Source organism: Myotis davidii, unplaced genomic scaffold, assembly GCF_000327345.1.
Source record: "Myotis davidii unplaced genomic scaffold, ASM32734v1 scaffold168, whole genome shotgun sequence".
NCBI lineage: Eukaryota > Metazoa > Chordata > Mammalia > Chiroptera > Vespertilionidae > Myotis > Myotis davidii.
Genome location: NW_006383016.1, coordinates 820096 through 845210, shown reverse-complemented (window position 1 = coordinate 845210; position 25115 = coordinate 820096). Strand labels below are relative to the sequence as shown.

The window sequence follows — 25115 nt, the reverse complement described above, 5'->3', positions numbered from 1 at the left end:
CTTGAACTTTTAAACAGGGTCACTGAATTCCGTAACTGCTAGTTCACTTCACGTACAACAAGCGTCTTTCTGCCTTCTTTATCCCTTTGGGCCTATGAAATATTCTTGCTCTTGACATTGCTTAATCCCTGTATGCTTCGCCAAAAACACATCAAATGTCTCACTTGCAGATCGGTCTCCCATGAGGTAAACTTTGATAGGAAGTCTAAATTCTAAAGGCTTAGTCCTTTTTGCGCTAGCACAGCTGATAGCCCAAAACCAGCCTTGAAAATTCTGTCATTGTGGCCCTGGCCCGTGTGTCCAGTGGTTAGAGTGCTGGCCCACACACCGCAGGGTCCAGGGTTTGATTCCCAGTCAAGGGCATGCACCTCGGTTGCAGGTTCAATCGCTGGCCTGGGTGGGAGTGCATATGGGAGGCAACCAATGGATCTCTCTCTCTCTCTCTTTCTCTCTCTCTCTCTCTCGCTCACACACACACACACACACACACGCACAAATCAATGGAAAAAATATCCTCAGATGAGGATTTAAAAAAAAAAATACTGTTGTTATGAGTTGAAGAATGATCCTACATGTCCCCATGACACTCCCTCTTCCTTCATATTTACAATCGCACAAGAAATTCTGAACCACATTCCGCGGCCATGGCAGATGTCCTGATACAGAGAAAGGGGAGGTGGCTGGCATCCTGCTAGGGACTTCCTGAGCCTCTCCGGCTGCACAGCTGGCTGCTATCAGAATTCCTGGCAGGGGCAGGCACTGCCTGGGGGGTTCAGGTAGTGCCCTGGCACCCACGTGCAGACTGGAGCGTAACTTCATGTTACTCCCCTTCTCCCTAAGTGTGTCTGCCTCCTGCTTTGATCTGAACCAGCTGACCTGCAGCGCCTAGAAGTCTATTAATAGCAGGCCTCGGTCTTAACAACCACCGTGCCCTTAGCTAAACATCACAAATAGCCTCCGATAACAAAGATTCAAGTCCTCCGAACTGAACCTGCCCTCATTTACATGATGGCTCCGTCCTAAAGGTGGCAAAACCCCTGAGAAAGGCTGCTTACGCTTCATCTCCATCTACACTGGAAAACAACCAAACTAACCCCAACCTCCCATATCCTAACATTTCGTCTAGTCCAGTAGTCGGCAAACTGCGGCCTCTTGAGTGTGGCTCTTCCACAAAATACCATGTGTGGGAGCACACGTACAGTGCGATTGAAACTTCGTGGCCACACTCAAGGGGCCAAAGAGCCGCATGTGGCTTGTGAGCCATAGTTTGCCTACCACTCGTCTAGTCTAACATTTTAAATAACGACAACAAGGGTGAAGAATATAACCCTATTATTTGATTCTCAATTTCAATATTAGCGGAGCAATGTGCCAATGTTTACAAATACCAAAGGCTCTTGGTAAAAGTCTCCAATCACTATACTTTATCATCTTTGTCCCTGGCACACAGGAACACATGACATTTGTTACACATGCTGGTCACTTCTTGGGCTGAAACCCTGTGTGTGGCTATCAGGGGGGTTAGAGGGTTCAGAACCGATGGTCCACGTTCCAGGCTGCCGGCCTCCATTCCTCACCCAGGGTGTGCCTTCAGGGCCTACGAAGTGTTTGAAGAAATCAAGACAGTCAATGAAAGACAGGATCTCAGGTTGAACATGGAGCCACAGGAAATTCAAAGAAACCCACACCATCCACTTCTTCATCCGGAGCCCACTGTCTCCCTCCTGAGCTTGGGCGGCATAACAGATACACCTTCTCTAACAACAACAGCCTGAGCACCCCCTCAGATGGTTCTCATTGCTCCGGCCACGTGGGCCCCAGGACTCACTTCAAAGGCTTGAAACCACTTCTCCTCCTTGATGTATTTCACGCACGTCTCGCTCAGCTTCTGGAAGTACTTTCTCTGCTTCTCATCCAACAAGCCAATTTGGTACAGGAATGATGCATAGCCCCCTATGATCTGAGGAGAAAAGAGACAAACACAAGAGCCACAGGGCGTGGAAGAAGTTAGGGAAGCCCATGTGCTTGGTGAAATAGCCCTTTGTAATTTGTCCACCTTGGGCTAGAATTAGCCAAGCAAGACAATCACACACACACACACACACACACACACACACACACACACACCACATACCACACATCACACAGTACAAATACAAACATATACCACACATCAAACATATACAAACATACAACACATGCCACACACATACACATACTGTACAAACACACACAAACATGCCCACACAATACACAAATACATAACACACAACTGTACAAACACCACATAACAAATATATATATACAACACACATGTAACACACATACACACACACCACACACACACACATACATTCACATACACACACACACCCCTACACCTTAAAACACTTGGGGAAATTTAGAGGATTGAAATTATTAGACATCAACTGCACAACTGTATTTCTCTTTATCAGGTTTGGTTTCTAAGGTAAGAGGAGCCTCCATCGAATTAAAGGGAGTTTATTCTCCTCAAGGAACAAAACGGAAAGGAAAAGCAGACACCTACTGATTCAGGATCAAAATATGCATCTCCAATAGCGATTCCTTTCAGGTTGATCTTCACCGACAGGATGGGGTTGAGCACGTGGATATAGTGTGCGATGGCCGGCACGTACTTGCCTGCATAAGACTGAGAAGGGCAGATGTTAACATGAACCATCAGAAATGTATGCTGATAAAATTACGTGTTTAAGCTCATTCAATAACAATCACAGCAGTCTCTCCACCTGAGACACCAAGAATTTCTTAGCCTCGCATTGCAAATTCCACAATAGCTGAGAGCACTGTCTCTTGCTCCTTGTGTCATCCCAAGTTGCACCCAGTACACGCCAGTCATAGATTAGGAGCACACAAAGATAATGCATGGACATGGAATAAGTGAGCATTTTCATTTTCTTCCAAAACAGTACAGAAAAATGGACCAGTGAACACAATTCTGGTCTATGGGACTTTTCTTATGAGAAAGTTCCATTAAAAGGTTTATTTTTTAAAAAAATCTTAAGGCCAGAATTAAGATCTCAACATCCATATAATGACACAAGTTTTGACATCAGCATGTGCTTAAGGAAGAGGAAAAGGGAAATACTACTTATTGGCCACTAAAATTGTCACTTGAACGCTCTTCTGTATCCAACCCTTTCCAGTATAAGGTTCTTTTTCAGTTTCAAAATATTTTGTGGACACATACATAATAATAATGCTGCTTTTAAGAGTATGCTGAAAAGGCTACTATGAGTTCAGTAATAGTTTAAAACCAACTTGTATTTTTTTCCAAACGTTGCCTTCTTGACATTTCCACTTGCATGTTTAATATTAAACTTCATCTGTTCAAAATGCAGCTTCATCCCAAGCCCTCCTTGCAGCCTCCCTTTCCATTCACATGAACCCTGACCTTCTCACTGCTTAGGCCAAAAACTGATGCCATTCTTCAGCTCTCTGATGCCCCATGGAAGTCTATCATTGACGTCTTCTCACACCCCCACTTCACTGCTTTGTTCCAGGTAGACCATCTCTCACCTGGACTGTTGCAGTAGCCTCCTACCTGGCTCCTGCTCTCACCCTTCCCCTTGTCCAGGCTACTGTCAGGACACTGGTCAGGATAAAGCAGATCATGTCACACCTCTGCTCAAACCCAAGGACTTCCCACTTCCCTCAGAGGAAAAGAAAAGGGTTTTTCCTGAGACATAAGGGCTGACATGATCTGGTCACTTCATTAACATTATCCCCTCCACCCTCGTGCTCATTCCTCTCCAGCCCGTGTGGGACCACAATCATCACTGTGATCCTCACTGCTCCTCCCCTGTGGCCTTTGCAGTAGCAGTTCCTGCCACCAGGAATGGTCTCCCAGATATATCCACATGCTTAACTCCCTTGCTTCCTTCAGTGAGGCCTTCTAAGGGATGCCTTCCCTGGCCACCCTATCTAAAATTGTCACACCTCCTTTTTGCCTGGCTAGTGTGGCTCAGTGGTTGAGCATCAAGCTATGAACCAGGTCATGGTTTGATTCTGGCTCATGGCACATGCTGGGGCTGGGGGCTCGATCCCAGTAGGGGGCATGCAGAGACAGCTGATGGATGATTCTCTCTCATCATTAATGTTTCTCTCTCTCTTTCATTCTCCCTTCCTTTCTGAAATTAAAAATCAATGGAAATAAATATATCACACACACACACACACACACACACACACACACACAGATCTATATATATATATAAAATTGTCACACTTTTTTTTTTCCCTTTTCTAGTCCCCTTCTCTCCTTTTGATCTTTTTCCTTATCACTCGCTAACACTCTTTTACTTATTTATCTTGAATTGTTATTCCCCCACCCAGACTAAATAAAAGACCAGTGAATACAGGGATATCGGTCTGCTTGTTTCTCAGTGTATCCCCTGGGCCTGCTGCTGTTTATTTGTTAGTGCTCAATAAACAGTTGTTGAAAGAATCTTGAATTAAACTAATGCATTTGAAGAACAGCAATGCATATATGTTCACAGTAGACTAGAGGCATTATGTGGGTACATCTGAGTCTGCAGACCCTTCACAGCATTTCCAAGGCTCCCCGAGGGCCGGTAGTTCAAAGACTGGGCACTCTCATTTCAGACCATAATCATATGCTGGACATAGCACTGTTCCCATTGCAAAATGTGGACACTGAGGCTCAGAGGGCTTGACTGCTGTCCCATTATAAAACCCGGCAATAAAACACCTCTTCTCCTGAGAGGGAAGGGTATGTATTTTAACTAGTAAACAGGTAGTGATGACAAACGTAGGCTAAAGCAGCGGAATTTTAGGGCACCTCCCCTCCTTGTGACCATCATGAGTATCTGGGATACATCCAGCCAGGAAATTAAGAACAAACACCCACTCCATTTCTGAGCATCTTTTAAAAACTAGGCTTTTCCACTTACTTTAATTTAAGCCAAATAAGGTTAATCTTATCTTCCTATATTTTAGAATGATGGAAACAAGGGCCTGTGCATTGCTGTCACATGCCTGGCTGGAATTCTATCCAGGCTTGGCTGCCTCCACACCCCCCCATTTCTCACATCAAATCATCTTTCAGGCCACAGACCTGGAATAGATTATGGGTCTCTGGTCCCCCAAGTGGGGGCTCAACCTTGGGTTTATCCACGACATGCCTGCTAAGCTGGCCACTGCCGGAAAACGAGAAGTGAGGTGGGTAGTTCTGCAACAACGTCCAAAACGGATTCCTCAATGTTCAGTCTCATTTGCTAACCTAACCATGACGGTGTCTACCTCGTTTTCCCTTCCTAATGACTATCCCACACTTCCCTGCCCGTGTCAGTGTGACAAATCCTTCACTGCCGTCCCCATTAATCATCCCACTGGCGGAGTGACTCCGGCTGTCGCACAGAAGACAATTACAGGATCGTTTTATGGAAAACAGACTGGAACAGTATAGTGAAATTGCAATTATTTTGGCTCTCCTGTTGACACATGTTTCTTCTTTTTATTTGTTTTTTTTTTACAAGATAAGACTTGTTTATTCTTCCTCAAATATTTATTTCTCAATGTAACGATTCTCTGATCACCATGAGCCCACAAAAAGGCAACCAGACCGTAAATCCTGTTTTATTTTGCCCAGTGTTCCCTTCTCGGGATATATGTATGTTTTAAATAGAACAGAACCCCGTATTTGGGAGGGAGAATTTAGGTATAGCTGTCTGCTGGATCAGAGGCAGGCTAAATAGCCCCTCAGGACTTGTACTTGGGATCCTGTGATTTTATGAACTCTTGCTTCTTTTGTTCTGAGTTCTGCCCGTTACAAGGACAAAGGCAACAAACCGGCAGAGCGACCGGCCCTGCGGTTTCTCTGATCTCTCGCTGGCGTTCACCAATGTGGGCAGCAGCTGGCCACGGGGGCTCCTAAAGTCTGTGAATTCACACTAACCTTCCACCACTGGGTTAGACCCTGGCCTCAGAAAGGCTCAGAACAGCATCAAAACAATGATAAAAGGAAAGCAGAAAGGCGAGGCCAGAAAGTATCTGGGCACATATTAGTTTAGAACTCAGCAGTGACCTTCAGATGGGGAACTCAGCCACAGAAACATGTGTGCTTGACACAATAATTCAAAGGAGGCTGGCCATCAACACATCAGGATCTTCGTCTGCCCTTCGTATTCCTTTCTGAAATCGAAAGACGTCTCAAGGTGTGATTGCCAGCACAGTTCTTGGGGAGCTCAGAGAGCTCACCTCTGACAAGGGCCAGAGGCACCGGGGTGTGTCTGCATCTGCTGGTATTGGCTGGAACTTAAAGCAGCAGTGAGCCCCAGTCTCCCTTGTTACATCAGCAGGATCTCAGCATTCAGCTCTGTCTTTTATGTCCCCCAGGAGAGAACAAGGTCTGCACAGCACCGGGGAGCAGTGGTTTTGAATCTTGGTCTGCGATCTTTCTGAGTTCTTAAATGATGTTTGGAACAGCCTAATGGAAATCACATTAAGAGCACATTGTACTTGTAAAAATAGTCTGGGGAGAATGTAATGCTTGGTTAATTATCCAGATGTGTAAAAGCACAATGAAATTGGGCTTTAAAAAAACTTGTAACTGTGTATTCCGTCTGAATCTCTCCCTTCTTACATGTTTCAACAATATCCGTAGCAGACTTACACTATCCCTGCACCCGGTGACTTTTAAGGGAGGAAAAAATATTTCATATCTAAAATCAAGCTTTAATCAGCTCCTCCTGAAGAGAAAAAAAAATCGTGTCAGAGAATAATACTATAATGGAAACAATGTCCTCTTACAGAAATTTCACATGTGTTAGCAGTTACTATTGTTTAAGCTTCTCTCAGTGGCCTACATTTCTTACTCAAGTTCAGTTGTTTAAAAAAAAAATGCAGTTAATACGTTTTCATTCTCTGCCTTGCTTCTAAGTATGCATTTTATGGTGAAGCATGCAACTTTATGGGTGATAATGAGCAATGGCCTTTGAAATGAGACACACTGCAACCCGGACACACACAGTGTCGCTGTCCGCAGCCCCTACTTCCTACCCTCTGCTTGGCCAGTGGAAAAGGGGGAGTTGTCAACCTCAGCCCTGGTATGTTGAGGAAGGTCAGGGTCATTCTACACTCTTCTGCCTGTTCCACACCCATACCCCCACACCCCCAGGCACTCCAGCTGAAATGAAAGTCTCCTTGAAGAAGTCCCTTGGGGATGATAAGAACTTCCCCATTCCCCAGGAGGAGACAAGATGGGCTGCCCTTCTGGAGAGAGTCACACCAGTGCCTTGTCCTCTAGCTGTCCCCAAACACAGACTATGGTGGAGCCACACCCACTCATGGGGACGATCAGAGGTAATAAGGGAATATGCCCTGAAGAGAATTGTATACACAGATTGCAAACCACAAAACCTAATGGAGTAACACAGGAAGCAGCGGCCAAGAGGACAGGATTAAGCAAGGGCGACCTTGACTTCATCCAGCCTTGGGGTAGAATCTAATTTCACGGGACCATTATTTTCTCTGAGGAGAGAAGAGGTGGGGCCTTAAAAGGGCCACTTCAGAAAATTAATGAATGGGGAAAGCTGAAACTTCAGTATTGTGGTAATCTCTACAACTTCCTAGACATTTCTAGACCATGCGTCATCCAATTTCATGACCGCACTGCTGCAATTAAAAGAAAAAACATGGCTTCTAACAAGGATATGACTTTATCTAAACATCTATTGCTCTGGAACATGAGCTTGAAAAGGAGCTCAGAATCTATAGGAGTAGGCATAAGACATTTTGATCTGTATCCAACTTTTAGCTACATAAATTTATGCAAAAAGATGTGCTGCCTTCCAAATGATATATTCTTGTTTCATACTAGAGGCCTGATGCACGAAATTCGTGCAAGAGTAGGCCTTTCTTTCCCTGGCCGCCGGCACGGGCTTCCCTCTGGCACCCAGGACCCTGGCTGGCTTCCCTCCAGCCACCGGCAGGCACTTGCAGCCCCGGCTTCATCAGGAAGGATATCCGGTCTAATTAGCATATTATGCTTTTATTATTATAGATTGAGAGGATGCTTCTTTTCATTCTGTATTCTTTTTAAATTGATTTCACAGAGGAAGGGAGAGGGAGAGAAAGAGAAAGAGAGAGAAATATTAATGATGAGAGAGAATCATTGATTAGCTGCCTTCTACATGCCCCCTCCTGGGGATCCAGCCCACAACCCCAGGCATGTGCCCTGACCAGGGAACTGAACAGTGACCTCCTGGTTCATAGGTCAAGGCTCAACCACTGAGCCACACTGGCTGGGCAAGAGGATGCTTCTTAAAAAAAAAAAATCCCATCAATGACAACAAGCAAAGGTGAAAAAGATTCACCTGCCCTCCCCTTCCCCTGCAACTGATCTTGTGTCGGTTTTGCAGAAACCCAGCTTGCAGCCAGGTGACTCAACCAGATGAATAAATCCTTATGTTTAAAGAGACCACGGATAATTTGACTTTTAAACAAAGAGTATGAACATCAGGCCACGGTCAACAAATTGAGGCCTTTGTTTGCTAACCACAGATAAAATCAGAAGGTTGAAGCTGCATAATAGATAAAACTTAGCATTTCCTGTCTCCACCATTGAATCAAGCACTATCTGTGTGGCAGCAAGGTGGGCAACCTCAAACAAAGCTTATAATGACTTCTGATTTACTCATCTTCTTTTCTATGTAACTAAGGAATCAGTAAACATGCATTGATTCCACTCATATGCTGCTATCCAAAAGCCTCAGGCCTAATTTGCAAACAGTTCCATATGTCCCTGTTCAGTTTTTCAGGTTGCAGCTTAAAGTTTAACTTTTCTAATATTAAATGCATTAAGTAGTCACCAATCCATTCCCAATTCTAAAAGAAAATATTGGCAAGTCAAATGAACATAACTGAAAAGAGACATTTGTCATGAGCCTCAGAGTTAAAGCAGCTTGAATGTTATCTAATAAAATTCAGCAAGTTCCAAGCTTTTGGAAATAATCGCATTCTGAGGACATCAAGCCTTTACATCACTTGCAACTTCCATTTACTCCATAAAACTTCGTGATCAAAGCCAAGTCTTTATGATTAAAACTAAGTCTTGGCCAGAAAGACAGACACATCCAAGAAGCTATGTCTCTTCCATCTGTGTTAGGTTGAAAGATTCTGCACAAAATATGGAAAGGATGTTTGACTCCCTTCTACAGAAAGTGGGTCTGTTTTATGGGAAGAGGCAGGTCCCAAAGACAGTGTAGTTTCGGAGAGAGAGCGCCCAGGCTCCAGATTGCATCTCCACAAGCAGGGTAACAATCTTTAGCCAGCTCTGGAGTCTGGCTGGGAGACCTTAGGAAGGCCTAACCTCTCTGAGCCTTAGTCATCTCATCTGTAAAATGAGAATGACAATAACAGTGTAAGCTTCATAAGGTAGCTGTGAGGATGAAGCAAGGTAATCCATGAAACAGTGCTTAGCATTATGCCTGTCATATGATCCACTCTCAATAAATATCCTCAAATAATCCTACAAATAAAACAAGTGAACCCTTGAAGGCCCCCTTCTAGCTACCATATTGAATGATCACAGCCTGAGCTGATGGGAGAATGGTGTAGGCCTACATAGAATGAGGACAGGCCCACTGCTAGAATAGTTCTCCCATCCCACACATGTTAGATGTCACCCCACAACTGTATGTCCCTGCTTGAAATTCCCCATTACAAATATCTTTTTATGGCCTAGGCTCTGTACTCTAGTCCAGCGGTCACCAACTGGTGGTCTGAGGACCCCTGGTGGTCCATGAGGTCCGAAAGGTTGGTGACCACTGCTCTAGTCAAATACAAGCCTATTGGGAATAAGTTTAATTTTTCAGATCCTCTCTAATGGATAGTGAGCTGATAACAAGTCAGAATAGAGGTGAGAAACGATAAATCATGATGGAGATGAAGGAAGCGTTGGGAAATAGAATCTGAGCACAATATAGCCAAGGAAAGGAAGGCTGAGAGTGAGCGGGGGCACGGGATAGCCCTGGGAAGTAAGGATTTAGGAAGGAGGGCCCCCAGGCCTGGGAAGTACAGGGAGAGAAGGGCCATGAAAGGGTGATGAAAGGAAGCTGGAGAGAAATACCACCGATATTTTCATTTCATCTAGTAAGAGCTTTGGGAGAAGCCACTCTCTAACATTCATTAAGTAATGTGCTCAGGCCTGGGCGGCGTGGCTCAGTGGTTGAGCATCGACCTATGAACCAGGAGGTCACGGTTCAATTCCCGTCAGGACACATGCCCGGATTGCGGACTTGATCCCCAGTAGGAGTATGTAGGATGCCACGCCAATCAATGTTTCTCTCCCATCATTGATGTTGCCATCTCTCTCTCTGAAATCAATAAAAATATATTAAAAAAAGTAATGTGCTCAGTATTATATGAAACAAATTAAACAAACATGGCTCGGGCCTACAGAGAGCCTACCCCTCCTGCTACTCCCAACCCAGTGAACCATGGTGCTTTCAATCAAGGTTGTCAGACTCCCTGATGCCAGCAGGACTTCGCTCATGCAAATGAAGATAAAGTATCCTATTAAGCTCACTAATTTTTAAATAGCTTCCAAGTTTTGCCTTTATGGGGCCCTGAAATTAGCCATGGTTGCAAAACGGCTTCTAAGGAGCGGAGGCCCCTTCCGCTGATCAGAAGAGCAGCCAGAGTTTCCACCAGGCGCCCTGTGCCTTTGAAAGAGCTCCCATCCATCCACTCACTGCCGCTGCCATCGTAAGTGCTGGATCGTTCACGGGGTCGACAGAAAGCCACATGCTGCGAGGACAATGGAGGGCCGATTTGGTTTGAGGTCTCGCTGGGCCCGTGTTCCCTGGAGAGGAGGCTAAGTGCGCCTGCACCTCAGGAACAAGAGGCACCTCTCCAACAGTCGCTGGCTCAGAAAGAATAACACTTAGAAAGCAAGTTAATGATGTGAATTAAATGCAGCTTCTTTCTCCTCTTTGAAGTCCTTTTTTGTTCATGCCTGGAGGAGGGTGATTTACAGACACATTTTTCTCTCTTTAGAGCAAATTAATTCCAGTTGGTGTTCCGGGCAGAAATGGAGAGAAAGCAGTCCTTCCTCATCGCGCTGACTGCGGGCCGCACTGAGCCTCCTGGTCTCGCCATGGTCCACACGCAGCGACAAGGAGCCTGGGGTTGCTCCCGACGCATCTGCTTTCCGAAATGTCTAGTATCCGCTTCTAAGCTGCACTGTCATCCCTTGATGAAGCAACCACTTCTTTTAAAGATGGTGTCAAGATGACAGGGGAGACGACGCCACATCCCCAACCAGGTGAGCAGAGCTTTCTAAACGCCCAGCTCCTGTCCACGCGCATTAAGCCATGTGCTTTGAAGCCTTAATATATTATGGCTCCAAATATATATATATTAATGCAGCTTTTCAACATGAGTAGTAATAATAGTCATCATGTGTTGGGCACTCACCACAGCCAGTCACTCTGCTAAATATTTGAGGAGGATTATCTAATTAAATGTTTAAAACAACCCTATGCAGTAGGTACTATTATTGCTTCCAGACTTACTTGCACCAAAGTTGGGGCACAAAACAGCTGCTCCAGATCCTTGGAGCGTCAGGCTACCCTCATCCACAGTACACGTAGGTCAAGGACATTTAGGTCCAGGACATTTGCACCGAGAAGCAGAAAACCCTCTCTAAGTTTACCTATTTATTTTTCAAGGACGATTCTACAAATTGAGTGGCATTAATTGTTCAATCTGCCTAAGACTATGAGGAAATTAGAGTTCAGAAGGAAAAAGAATTTCCTCTTCTTGAAATTTCTTCTTCTTCTCCTTCTCCTTCTCCTTCTCCTTCTCCTTCTCCTTCTCCTTCTCCTTCTCCTTCTCCTCCTTCTCCTTCTCCTTCTCCTTCTTCTTCTTCTTCTTCTTCTTCTTCTTCTTCTTTTTGGTGGTGGAGACAGGAAGAGTGGGTGGTATTATATTAAAACTGCAATGGCCCACAGATGCTTTAAGAGTACATGTGGTAACTACAGTTGGAATTCTGGTAAAGTGAACTGCCCCCAGAGGTGATCTAGTTTACAAACCCACCCCTCTGATGGGAAGATGAGAAGCAGAAGGCTGCAGACAGTAAAGAACATGTTTGGAATCATCCAGAGGGAGGCAAGGCCAGCAATGACTCCAGGGGCTCCTGCTTATTTACCGAGTGCCTTCCACTTCTCCATCCTGCCTTGAAACAGAAGACCAGATGGAGCAAACCAGACTGCAGAAACATAGCTTTCTAATGACAATAAACCATCCAGGCTTTATTTAGTGGTCTTCCTTCTAGGAGACATGCCCCCAGATTTGACGTGTCCCGTGGAGCCCTTATGAGGATGCTGCCTGGCACTGCCTCTCTAGCCCAGATGCTGCCTGCCCTGGCTCACATCTCCCTTCATCACTTGGAAGGCACAGGCTTCCTTAAACGTATTCGTCCTGGCAGCAAAGCGCGTAAATATAAAATGGTTCTTTCCTACGCACATCGGAAATTACATGCGTGGGAACCACCAGGCGGACATGAAATAGACAAATTTTCCATCCGGAATTTGGCAGCTTTGCTGAAAGTTCAACCTCATAGTTAACAACATCCCCACATCATTTGCAAGACAAGGGATTACACACTAGGCCTATGGCTCTTCTGTGGGCGGGGGAGACTGGGCATTCTCCACGGTTGCTACCAAGAATGATGGGAGGGTCTCTTCCTGCCCTTTTCCCCAACCTGCCTTTGAAGTAGGTTAAAAGGCAAGGAATAGCAGGGAATTATTGGTAGAGATCTCAAATCATCCCAACGGGGTAATTAGCTTACTGGCTTTAAAAAATAAGCAATCAGAATGTCCTTTCCGAACGCCTTAGAGGAACGCAGGCTGAAGAGAAGGGAGCTCCCAGTTCCATTAACTAGCGATTCCTTTGGAAAACAAAGACTATTTGTCACATTGGGTCCCTTGGAATGGACCCCTGTGGTTTGTGCTGGCCCAGAATCCTTCCAGCCCTTCCTCAGGTATCATCACTTGGATCGTCCTGTGGAGACCACTCATCTCCCAGGCCCTGCAGTTCAGAGGGTGAGGGCCCCACTATGATCCCTCCCAGGGCTTTGGGGTGGGCCTCAGGTACCACTCTGGTCAGTTTGATATTCTATCCTCCAACGCCAGTTATTAGTTTTAGAATGGGCATGGGATCCAAATGGCTCATATGAGATTCAGGAATATGGGTGGAATTACTGGGAAAGAGAAGTTGAGCTGGTAGGCTATACCAGAGCTCTGGAAGGGGTGGAGGGGCAAGGCACGGGTGGAAAGAACTTACCCGAGAATAAAACCGGCGAAGTGCAAAGCCAAGTGAATAGATCGAGAGAGAATGAAAGACAAGATCCCGATGACTATGTTTGAGCACCCATCTCCAGCCATTCCTGATGTCCATCAACCCAGGCTGCCTTACGCCACCTTGAATAGGGTTTCTGTCACTTGCAAGCAAGAGGGCCTTGAGTAATGTACCCCTACTCATCTTCCAAAATCCAGTTTAACTTTTGGCTCCTCTGTCTGGCCTTTCCTGATGATCCCATATTGAGAGGTGGCTATTTGCACTCTCCTGTGCTACTTGTCCTTATGGCTGCTTCTCTGATTGCACTTTTCGTTCTGTGTTGTGCTTAAATTGTTACTTTCAGATAGAGGATGGAGTCAATGTCATAGTAATCATTAAATTTCCAACACTTATCCAATACCTCTGATATAGTAGATACTCAATATATGTGTGTTGTATTGCATTTGATTCGAACTACTCTTTCACTGCACCCTGCAGTGATTTCCCAAGACACTTAGAATGAAATTGAAACTCTACCATGGGCATCAGGGCCCCACATGACCTGCCTGCCCTTCCCATCTTGGCTCCTTCCTCAGTGGCTCTGTGCTTTCCCTTGAGCACAGCAAGCCTGCCCCCACCTCAGAGTGTTTGCATTTGCTATTCCTCCTTCCAGGAAAGCTTTTCTTCCAGGTACGACAGCCAACCCCACGACATCACTCAGGACTCACGCAATTGTCTCCTTACCGGAGTCTTTCTCTGACCAATTTATCCTAAGTAGTACCTCCATCACTCTCTAACCATAACCTTGTTTTTTCCTCCTCATGACATCTATCATTGCATGACTGCACAGTGCCTATTTCTTTGTTATTAATACTGTCTTCTCCTCTTAGGATGTATAAAGGCAGGGTATTTTTTCCTGTTTTGTTCACAACTAGCACCTAGAAATTTTTGTGGTCTCAGAATACTGGCTGCTACACATTTTTGAAATAACCTTAAATTTAAATGAATGAAAAAAGCAAATCCCAAAATTGTAATCAATATATGCACGTGAACCTGTATATTCAATTGTAACATATCACCCTAAAAATAGAATCAGTTCTTATAACCTTTAAACATAGTACTTTAAAAAAAAAAAAAAAACAACCTGTGGCAACCTGTGGTGAAATAATAATCTAATGATAAAAATAATTATAGCAAAAATATTGACAGTAACTTGGGGGTTTCTTGTTGTAGTGGTACTAATGCAGCAATTGTGAAGCCATTTGGCACATGTAGGATTGAGCAAAAGAGTAAACACACTGATGCTGTTGGGAACCTGGCCTTCAATGTGAAAAACGGAGCATACAGATACAGGATGTGGGAGGGAAGAAGCTTGTGACGTTGAATTAAAATGATGGCATGACTTTGTACCATTTTGCCTCCTATACCTGTCCATAGACCAAGTCTAGAAGAAATTGCATCCCAGTAGTAATGAGCACACTTAGTACGCGGGTCTTGGTTTCTAAATACCATTCCCCATTAAAAAGAACCAAGATTCCTTGAAGAAATGACTGGTTCCAGGGCTTGGGCAGGGAAAGCACAAGATAATCCTAGAAATATATTTGTGCCAAAAGCACAGACATGCTCAAAGACTAATGGGGATCTGTCAAAAGGACATAGGAACCAGACAGAGGGGCTCCCGTTGATCAAATGTGGGACAATGTGAGCATCAAAAGCAATAACGATGGCAAGAAATGTTAAAACATCAAACAGAAATTACAACCTATGAGCCCACAGTGATGTTTTAAAATGTAAAATATTGAAAAGAATAGAAGTGAAAGATCTCTTTAGAAGACTGACAGATGCTACCCGCTAATATATTTCAGTCCCCTTGGAAGACCACAAGAAACCATGACTTCAACTCACCTCTCCAGTGGCATAAAAGTCATTCTCTTGGTATTCAGGAAACAACTGGAAGAACTGGACTAGTGCACTGCAAAACAAACAAACAAACAAAAAAAAAAAAACAGCAAGAAAAATCATATGGCGTCAGAAACGCTTCATGCTCCCCAATCCAAGCCTTCACAATAGGTTTCACATTTAAGACAGGATACCATTGTGGTGTAAGCTCCTGCAGGCATCGTTTTCAATGTCTCATGTGCATAACACTCCACACTTGATGGTTAGAAAATACTTGTGGTCTTACTTTGTGATACTTAGAAGTTGAGACAAGTGGACGTCCACACTCTGGGCACGTTTGCAAATCTCTGGGTTACCAACTTGGATCATTTACCTTGAGCCAAGTGATCCAGGCTTTCACCTTCTACTTAGCAATTCTTGGAGGCAGTTTTGCAAACCTTGTGACCTCATTAACCCAGGTTTGTGGTCAGGTAATGGGAACCTCTAGCGCTTACCTCCCTCTCCCTGTGGGCAACCCTGAACATTTCTAATGGGCCTCCCAGAATTTCAGTGTTTTTAATAACAAAAACACAGAAAAGACGTGAAATGACGGCACTCTAAAGAAAATCACTGAAAGGCCACAGATATGGAAGGAAATGTCCAATGGCCTCTAGTCTCCAAAAAAATCATATTTACTACAGAATGCCAAAGCCACTTGGGTGAGTTATGCTGCAACAGACTTAAATAGACTCAACGAAACAAAACCGTGTGAAACTCAGACACTCTATGACTGTTTTCACCCAGCTTGCAATGCCTGAGTAGCCAGGCAGGGATTTTGTTCCAGTTTTTTTCCTGCTGAGGGACTTAAAGCCATGAACCACCCAGGAAAGATGAAAGGCAGGACGCCCTGCAAAATCAGGAGGAGGAGGAAGTTCCAGGGTTACAGAGAGGCACAACTGGGTCATTACAATCACCATGATCCTGGCTATATTTACTTTTCAAAGGCTCCATAAAAATCCACCGTTACACACTACCGTAGAGTTTCAGCGTATTTCTCTATTTGTTATTTATAGAAACGAAACCTTGGAAGCTGCTTTATACAGCTTGCATGTTAGTGCTGACAATAAGCTGCCTTTAGAGCACAGATAAAAATAGGAGTTGATCCTCCTCCTTTCCCTCTCTAACCTTTAGGCTAAAAGTGACGTCCCTTTCGCTCTTCCTGCTAATTGGGAAAAGGAAATATTAGATAATTTAATTTAGTAAATTTCAATTTAGCCATATGCCTTAGGTTAAAGCTTATTTGCCTGGAGAATTTGTTGTTGAGTTGTGAGAGTTGCCAGATTTAGCAAATAAAAATACAAGGTGCCCAATTAAATTAGAATTTTAGATAAGCAACAAATAAGGTTTTTGCTAAGTGTGTCCCAAATATTGCATGGGATATACTTAGGTTAAAAAAGTATTCATTGTTTATCTAAAATTCAAATTTAACTGGGCATTCTGCCCTTTATCTGGAAATCTTAGTTGCTTCTAGCTCAAAGGATGCCAGGATTCTGTAGGTGAAGTGCCCAAAGCAAGACCCCGCTTGAGGAAGTTATCATAGATTTTTAACTTAACAGTAAGATCAGAACAACAAGAAAAAGGCTAATAATAGCAAGCTCTTGGGGGGTCTTTCTTAAATGGGAGTGAAAAATAAAAAAGGTAAATTTAGTGAGTTAGATTTACATAGGCATTTGCTCATTTAACTGTGTTTTACTCAAGGATTCTTCTCGTTACATGATGGTTTGCCTAAAAATATAATCTAGAATTATGGCCACATAAAATTCCAAATTTTAGAAGCGGAATCGCAAAAATATGTAATACATAATGTACACACATGCGTGTGTGTGTGTGTGTGTGTGCACGTGCGCGCACTCACTCCATGCTGTGTTTAGGCACCAGGAAACATGCCTCTTCCAGGCGATTCTACTTGGCAACCTTGCTGGCTTTGAGCCAAGACCTTCTCTAATAATTAGAATTTAAGTCAAAAGCTACCAGGTGGCGGAAAGGTGCATTGAAAGACAACAGGAAGAGACAGGGCTTGTAAGAGAGAATAACTAGCAGAAAATACTCCTCGGACCCAAAAAGGGAAGATGAGTTCAGGTCCGAAAAGGTGTGTGAAAATGACAATGCTCACGAGACTGAAGACAGCACTGGGACTGGTCAGGCCTGACGGTGTCAGAGGCACAATAAATACAAGACGTTCAGGAGGATTGAGGTCAAAAGGATCTAAGTAAAAGCTGCATAATAGCACACACCAAACAAGGAGCATCTTTAGTCACTGATGCTTTCACAAAACAGGCTGAGCAAGAAGAATCCTGGTGGTTTTGTGCTGTTGCCACAGATGGGGCCCACCCTCTGCGTCCATTCCTTCCACCTCTGGAGCGGCTGGGCCATGATCTCCTCCAACCCATGAGGACTGGGCCACGTTCTCATTGAACACATGACTATCTCATAACCACACTGTGTGAGGCTTTGTGTAGCCACAGACATCATTTCCCATGCACTCTGGCATGTGGAGTAGAATGGTAGTACCATGTCCATTTGACTGTGATTAAGTAGCATGGGGTGCATCGCGAGAGCAGGGGCTGTGGGGTTGCTGACTCTGCGGCCCCAGCACCAGGAACGGGCCATCGGACAAGAGAGGTAGAAGGAGATGGGCACCAGTTGGTATACTCCTAGTCAAAGGTAGTTAAGTTCTTATTCTTTGGCACATTTATTTTATTTTATTTTCTGAACCAGAGAGGCATTGTGGCTCAATAGCACAGTTCAAGTCCGAAGAAAAGAAACGAAGGAGAAGAACATTTAAACATCTGGTGGTGAAAACGTTTCATTTCCAAACACAGGGAAAAGCAGCCTGAATGTGAATGTCAAATGCCCCTTGAGGAGGCTTCTCCTTGCAGCCGGGCACTAGTAATAGTCCAAAGAAATGGGATTTTCAGAAGAAAGGTGGTTTTCAAAGGGAGAAGGAGAAAGGTTTACTTTCTAACCCTGCAGTAGCCTGCTTACAGGTTTCAAAGCGACCTTTTTATGCCGACCGCCCATCTGGGGAGCAGGAGAGAAGAAACAAATAGTGTAAACTGGGAAGGGAACAGCTGAAGTCAGTTTTCTGCACGACCCTTGATTAGCTATTTTCCAGTTCTAAGAGCCTAAAGCGAAAAGAACTCAAACAGCTATAAACAATGCATGCTTTGAAATAGGTTCCCTTTACATGTCATGCAAGAGGAGATGTACCACATGTCCGCAGTAAATATCCACACGGAGGGTCAACTGGAAGCTGGGACCATCCTGGGGGGAGGGGAAGGAGAGACAGAAAAGGAATGGCAGGGTTGCAACCCCCTGGCTTAGAGGGGATTGATGTGTTTCTTTAATGCAGAACCTCCGCCCTCGGGGTGTTTGCTAGTTAAACAACTAAGCTGGTTTGGATTTAAACCAAAAGAGAGCCCACAGTCAGTACTAAATGAGAAAGACATGGAGCTTGAGCACACTTATAAGGACAGCGGGACTATGTCTGTGCAGGGGGGTTTGGGGGGAATAAATCAGACCAAGGGGGAAGGGGCAGGGACCTCTGCCAGGATCTGCCCAACCTGCTCCCAGGATCCACTGTACCTGGAAACATAAGGGTGGGGTCCTATGCATTCCCCCCAAAACTGAATGGAAGTGTTTAAATAATGGGACATGTGGCAAATGAAGTGTAGGAGACGACAGCCATATTCTTTTCTGGGTCAGAAAGCAGAGGAGAGAGTGATGACTCTGGGAGAAAGGCACAAAGTTCCTGTCCCCCTACCCCACCCCCCACCTCCATTCCCATCCCACCACTCGCTTGGGCACAAAGAATAGAACGGAAAGCTTTTGTCCGATGAAAAACCTCTGACTCTATTGGATTCATTTTCACTTTTGGACCTGGTGCGGTTCCCTCACCAAGTAATTAGCAGAGTGAGTGTTTGGGGGAGGTCGGGGTAGAGGAGCTGGTTAACTCTTTCTGGCCACTGGGGTTCTTGGAGTGAATTATTACAAAGAGTGGTGGCCTAGTGATTGGAAAGAACTCAGGACTTGGTCTCTAGTAATAAGTTACAGGCTGGAAAAATGTGCACAAATATGAAAGGTCACTTACTTTTAAAAAAACATATACATACTAAAAATAGCTATAGTCATTTAGGGAAAAGAAAGGAAGAAATTATATGTATACTGTTTGATCAAGCTTGCAACTTTCCATTTTCCTTCAATTTTTTTTACTAAAGTAGTAATTTTGTAAGATGAAGGGGAAGGGAAGAGACTAGCTATCGAGCTCAGCTTTTAGCCTGAAGAGTCATAAGAAGAAGCAAGAGAATGAAAAACTGCCCTGAAGGCCACAAAAGGGGGAACCCTGGGCCCTAACCGGTTTGGCTCAGTGGATAGAGTGTTGGCCTTCAGACCGGAAGGTCCCAGGTTCATTTCCGGTCAAGGACATGTACCTTGGTTGCGGGCACATCCCCAGTAGGAGGTGTGCAGGAGGCAGCTGATCCATGTTTCTCTCTCATTGATGTTTCTAACTCTCTATCCCTCTCCCTTCCTCTCTGTAAAAAAAATCAATAAAATAATATTTTTTTTTTTTAAAAAAAGTGTGTGTGTGGGAACCCTGGGAGAAAAACAGACATCTGAGATGCTGCTTCCTGGAAATGCCAAGTTCATCTTACATGGTCAACAGAACCCCCTGAGGCACCTGGCCAAAGGTCTGATGATCACGTTTGGTTGAATAACCTGCCCTGTTTCCATTGTTTCTTAAAGGATATAATTTGCTAAATCATAATTATGTCTCAAGCTTTCCCCCCTCCTTGTTACTTTCTCTGCTGGCCACTTTTACAATTATCAGTGATTAACATAACAAAGTGGAAAGTAGACGGTGTGTGTGTCTTAAAATGCCTTTGGGAATTACACTAGGAGGACCAATCGGTAATACTTCTACTACTACAAGCACTTTCCTACTGAGAGAGAAAAGTGTTGAGTCTGAAGAGAGAGCCAGGGCCTCTTACCTGAATAAGTCTCGAGCCACATCATCCTCTGTGACTGCATATCCCTGGGAGTCATCAGTAAAGCTGAAACCTGTGCCCACCTGAAGGGGAGATAATGAGCAGGTAGAGCCACAGAGAAATATGTGCTTTGCGCCCCACAGAGGGAAACACCACATGGGAAGGAAATAGACCTGTTCCAAGAGCCAAGCCTCTGACCTCGGCTTTGTGCCATGTGCTCTTAGTCATCCTCACAGGAGGATGCGACATTCCACCTACTTCCCTTCCCCCCTCCAAGCCCGAATACAATGCATCAGCATAAAACTCTGCCCTAGGTCAGTGGTCCAGCTGTCCTGATTCCACAGTGGGGACCCTGCCAGATGTTGATTTAAGGCCGAGGAATTCACCTTTTCTTGGCCCCTGCTACAGCGTCAAAGACCCAAAGCTGTCTCCTCTCTGAAACCGGGAGGGTGCATTGCTGTCCTGCCAGGAAGGAACTCTCCAGGCTGGAGGTACCAGATCGTGTGAAAAATATGGCCCCTAATCCCTTTCACCTTCAGTAGGCAAGAGGTTTTAAAACAATTAACATTTTGTTTTACACTCATGTTTCCTTCTACCTAGAAGCTCATAGACAACTGAGTTGTAACTAAAAGAAGCTACTACTTACTCTGCATAAATAATTTGTCTAACAAAGGCACCACCCACCAGATATAAATATTTTCTCCCTTGAAACACTCAAGGGAACGAGACATTTAATTCAACATTTATTTAAATATGCAGTTACTGACCAGGAAAGAGAATGGTTGATGGGGAAGAGCGAGGACAAGAACGCTCCTCCCTATTGACCTGTTTTCTCTTTGAACCATCTGGGAAGGGAGAGGGGTTGGAGAAATGAGGGGCAAACATCTGCAGAGGCTGGTCCTAAATTCACGCTCCTGCTCTGCAGCTTATTGGACTCGGGTTCAGAAGAACGTCCCAAGGAGAAGTGGCTTCCTGTGCTGAGAAGAGGCATTCTGCCGCTGTAACGGTGAAGGAAGCCAGTTTTGACTTTTTATGTCTAGAATTCCATTGGAAAGATTAGGAGTCCTGCCACCATATAATAACCATGACATCGGGAAGACGAGAGGCCCACGTTGCCCTGTCACTGGCCGTTTGTACTCACCGGATTATCGATGTACAGCATGGACAGGGTGCTGGTCCAAGGGAAGTCTCGGGCGTGCACTGGGGAAACAGAGACCAGGTTAGTGAAAGGGTCATGAACCGAACACCCTACTGAAGGCTCAGATCTGGTTCAGAGCCCAGCATGCCCACCTCTCCCCACCATGTCAACATGGTGTCCCTCTAACTGCTGTGTCTTCTCACAGTGGGAACAGACACCAGCCCCTTCTCCTCTCCTGTCCTCTCCTTTACTTGCCCCCGACCCAGAGGGTGTCTACATCTAAGATGCAATTTGGGAACAAAACTCTGTGCAACTGCCCAGCTGGTGTGACTCAGTAGTTGAGCATCAACCTATGAACCAGGAGGTCACTGTTTGATTCCCAGTCAGGGCACATGATTGGGTTGTGGGCTCAATCCCCAGTAGGGGTCATGGGTCATGGGGGAGGCAGCTGATCAATGATTCTCTCTCATCATTGATGTTTCTCTCCCTTTCCCTTCCTCTCCAAAAAAAAAAAAAATATATATATATACTTTTAAAATACATATATATATTTTTAAATAAAACAAACCCCTGTGCTACTTGGTTCATGTAGAACACCCATCAACCAACTATGCAGTACACCCATCTCTCCCACCCAAGGGATCGTCCTCATGTTCCGTCCTGCTGATCCCCTTCCTCCCACCTAACGCCTAAGAGAGCAACCTCAACAGAGTTGGCACACACTTTTCTGCTGAGTCACAAGCTGGGTCACCCTCCAGATTCTAACCCAGGGAAAGTAAACACCCCCTCCCCCACCCCAACCCCCAAAATAGATGGAGGTTCACTTGGGTTACAGCCAAAGTGGCTCCTCCCCCACTTCTTCCTTCATTCCAGTCTCCACCCACAGTATCCTGCTTCCAAGATATCTGATCACTTACGTGACTGAACCGGACAGTGTGCAGTTCCTATGAATAATTAGGGATATAATTCCACCCATTAGGACCATGCAAAAGAGCTTGCCCAAGTGGTAATAAATACCACCTGTTTTCATAGGCCCAGACTGCTTGAGTTAGCAGCAGACTGCAGGAAAATAGCTTAGAACCTTTCACCTAAATTTCAAGGGAGAAAGCAGCCCAGCCGGCAGGCTCACCCTGCTGGCCCCTCCTTCTCGGGCAGACACTGTTTTTATAATCTGGAACTGTTAAGCTCCTCCTAGGGGTTCAGTGCACACTCTAAATTACTTCTAGAGCAGATATAAGGTTCAGACAAAGAGTTCTCCACAGGAAAGTAGCAATACTTACGGGTCAGGTTTTTGGTGACAATATAAGGTCCATGTTCAACAAAGAGTCCAAACATGGACGAGCTTCCCGGCCCGCCCTGCAGCCAGAGAACCACCGGCGCGGTCTCCGAATCTACCTGGAGGGACAGAGAGGCAGTAACCACACAGAGCACTGAGGCTGTGCAATGCACACAAGCGAATGTAGGCAAATCTTCAGTCTTTCCCAGCCTGGATTACACCTCATGACGACCTCCCAGACCCCAATGACCCTCTCCACTATAAGCGAAGTGCTCCCCCTCTTTTTTAGTTTTGAAATAGTATTTGCCTCATATCCTGGGGTCTATCTTACGCCATTGTCTGAATTCTCGCCAATAGTCAGAAATAGTCAGAAAATCCATTGAATGCAGAAGCTATACCTGTGTATGTCCCTAGGTACCTAGCACACTGCCTGGGACATGGTTACAGCATTTCAGCTGTTTAAACTTTCGAGGGACTCTTCCATTTGACCAACATATTCCCAAAGAGGCACAAAGAATCCATCGTTCTCAGTAACAGTTTGCCCCTTTCACTGGCCTTTCTGATTTTATTCACTCAGAAGGTGTCTCCAAATGGTCTTTCTGATTTTATTCACTCAGAAGGTGTCCCCAGGGACAACAGCAACTTCATTCAACACAAGGAAACTGAGAAGCATTCAGCCCATGCAAACAGTAACAAAACCCTAAACATCAGACGGATGTATGTAGGAGATGCTGGAGACGTAAATAAGAAAAGGTCCCTGGCGGGGTTGGGATGCTGCAGCGGTGTCAATGTCATCACTCTCAATGACAGAGGAGTCGTTAGTTCTTTCATTCAGCCCACACCTGCTGAGCACCTCCTGTGGGTCGGGAAGTATGCAAGAAGGTACACAGCAGAGGGCGAGGAAAGAAGAAAACTCCTTGTCCTCTTCGAGCTTACATTCTCATGGGGAATATAGACAACGTGTAAGTCAATACAGAAATGTGATGATTAAGGAGAATGAAAAGGAAGTCCTAGTAAGGGTGATGTGAAGAGAGTGACGGCTGAGAAAGAGGGGCTGCCTTTAGACATGGTAGTCAGGGAAGGACTCAATGAGAACCTGAATGTTGAGCTAAGTAAGACCTGAAGGCACAGGAGGGTCCAGCCACCCAAGAGCCTGGGAACAATGCTAAAGACAAAAGGAAATGCCAGGGAAATGCTCAAGAAAAAGGACTGGGTGTAGGAGCAGTGGGTACAGACACTGCCTGCGCCAGTGACACCTCCAGAGCCATCTAGAAGCAGCTCCGGGGCCTCCACCAGACTCAGACCGGGAGGTGACAGTGAGCCCTTCTGTGACGACATGGCTCATTTGATGTCCGGTCAGCCAGGCTGGGCAAAGATCCTGTTGCTTCTGCCCAGAATGAAATGCTGCCTCCTCTTACTTAGCTCAGCCCTAGAGACAAATTGGCACTTGACGAGAAGGTCTGAGAGGATTGGCTCCAAACATGGATGGTGTGAGAAGGCTGTGGGCAGAGGGCAAGACTAACTCAAGAGGAGGTGCTCTGGGATGCCTGGTGGAGAACCTGGAGGAAGAGCTGATCATACCGAGTTCTAGCCTTGCGGACAGAGGGGCTAGAAGAGGGATTGCTCTTCTTCAGTCATGAGAAGTTGGGTGCAGAGCTTTGGAAAGGGCCTAAGGAGGCCTTGCTGAAAGAGGGGATAGGAAGAACAGCCACCCTACCAGGGGTTACCTCTGGTCTCCTCTCTAGCATCAAGGAATTAAATGGGATACTATTTATGAAGCCCATGGACCGACACCTAATGCATGATAAAGGCACAGTCAGTATAAACGGTGCTTATCACTAGGGAAATAGGTAAAAATGGCAGGAGCCCAGAGTCAGATCGGCAGGCTATAGTTCCAAGAGTCAGCACAGTATAATGGATAAGTCTGTGAGCTCTGGCCCTAAACTGGATTCAAATCTGGACTTTGCTATCCACCAGTTGTGTTACGTTAGGCAGGTTACCTAAGCTTTCTGGACCTCAGTTTCCCCACCTGTAAAATGGAGATCAATCATAGTACCTATGCCACTTAGTTGTTGGGAGGATTAAATAAGTTGATTTTCAGGAAGCGCAGTGGGGGGCATATAGCACGGGTTCTGCAAACGTTAGCTATTGTTATAATAGAGAAATATCAGGAAGTTATAGATGCTTTTAAGGTAAACCATCTCTACAGGAGAGAGTAGAAGTGGGTGGTTTGGTGCTTTTTCTTGCTCCTTTGGCTGACATCTTCTCTAGTCAATTTAAAAACTATATATTTTATTGACTTTTTTACAGAGAGGAAGGGAGAGGAAAAGAGAGTTAGAAACATCGATGAGAGAGAAACATCGAGCAGCTGACTCCTGCACACACCCCACTGGGGATGTGCCGGCAACCAAGGTACATGCCCTTGACCGGAATCAAA

The 25115-nt window shown here is 45.1% G+C and overlaps 1 protein-coding gene across 1 annotated transcript in view; it reads right to left on the bottom strand.

Annotated features, from left to right (window-relative positions):
- The window catches only part of CPVL (carboxypeptidase, vitellogenic like), a 101224-nt gene that overhangs the window by 37040 nt on the left and 39069 nt on the right, over positions 1 to 25115 (bottom strand). The window contains exons 4-9 of the mRNA XM_015558158.1: positions 22683 to 22797; positions 21406 to 21464; positions 20268 to 20347; positions 15247 to 15313; positions 2549 to 2671; positions 1829 to 1960 (exon numbers count right to left, since the gene is read on the bottom strand). Coding sequence (XP_015413644.1) covers positions 1829 to 1960; positions 2549 to 2671; positions 15247 to 15313; positions 20268 to 20347; positions 21406 to 21464; positions 22683 to 22797 — 576 coding nt within the window. The remainder of the gene's footprint in view (positions 1 to 1828; positions 1961 to 2548; positions 2672 to 15246; positions 15314 to 20267; positions 20348 to 21405; positions 21465 to 22682; positions 22798 to 25115) is intronic.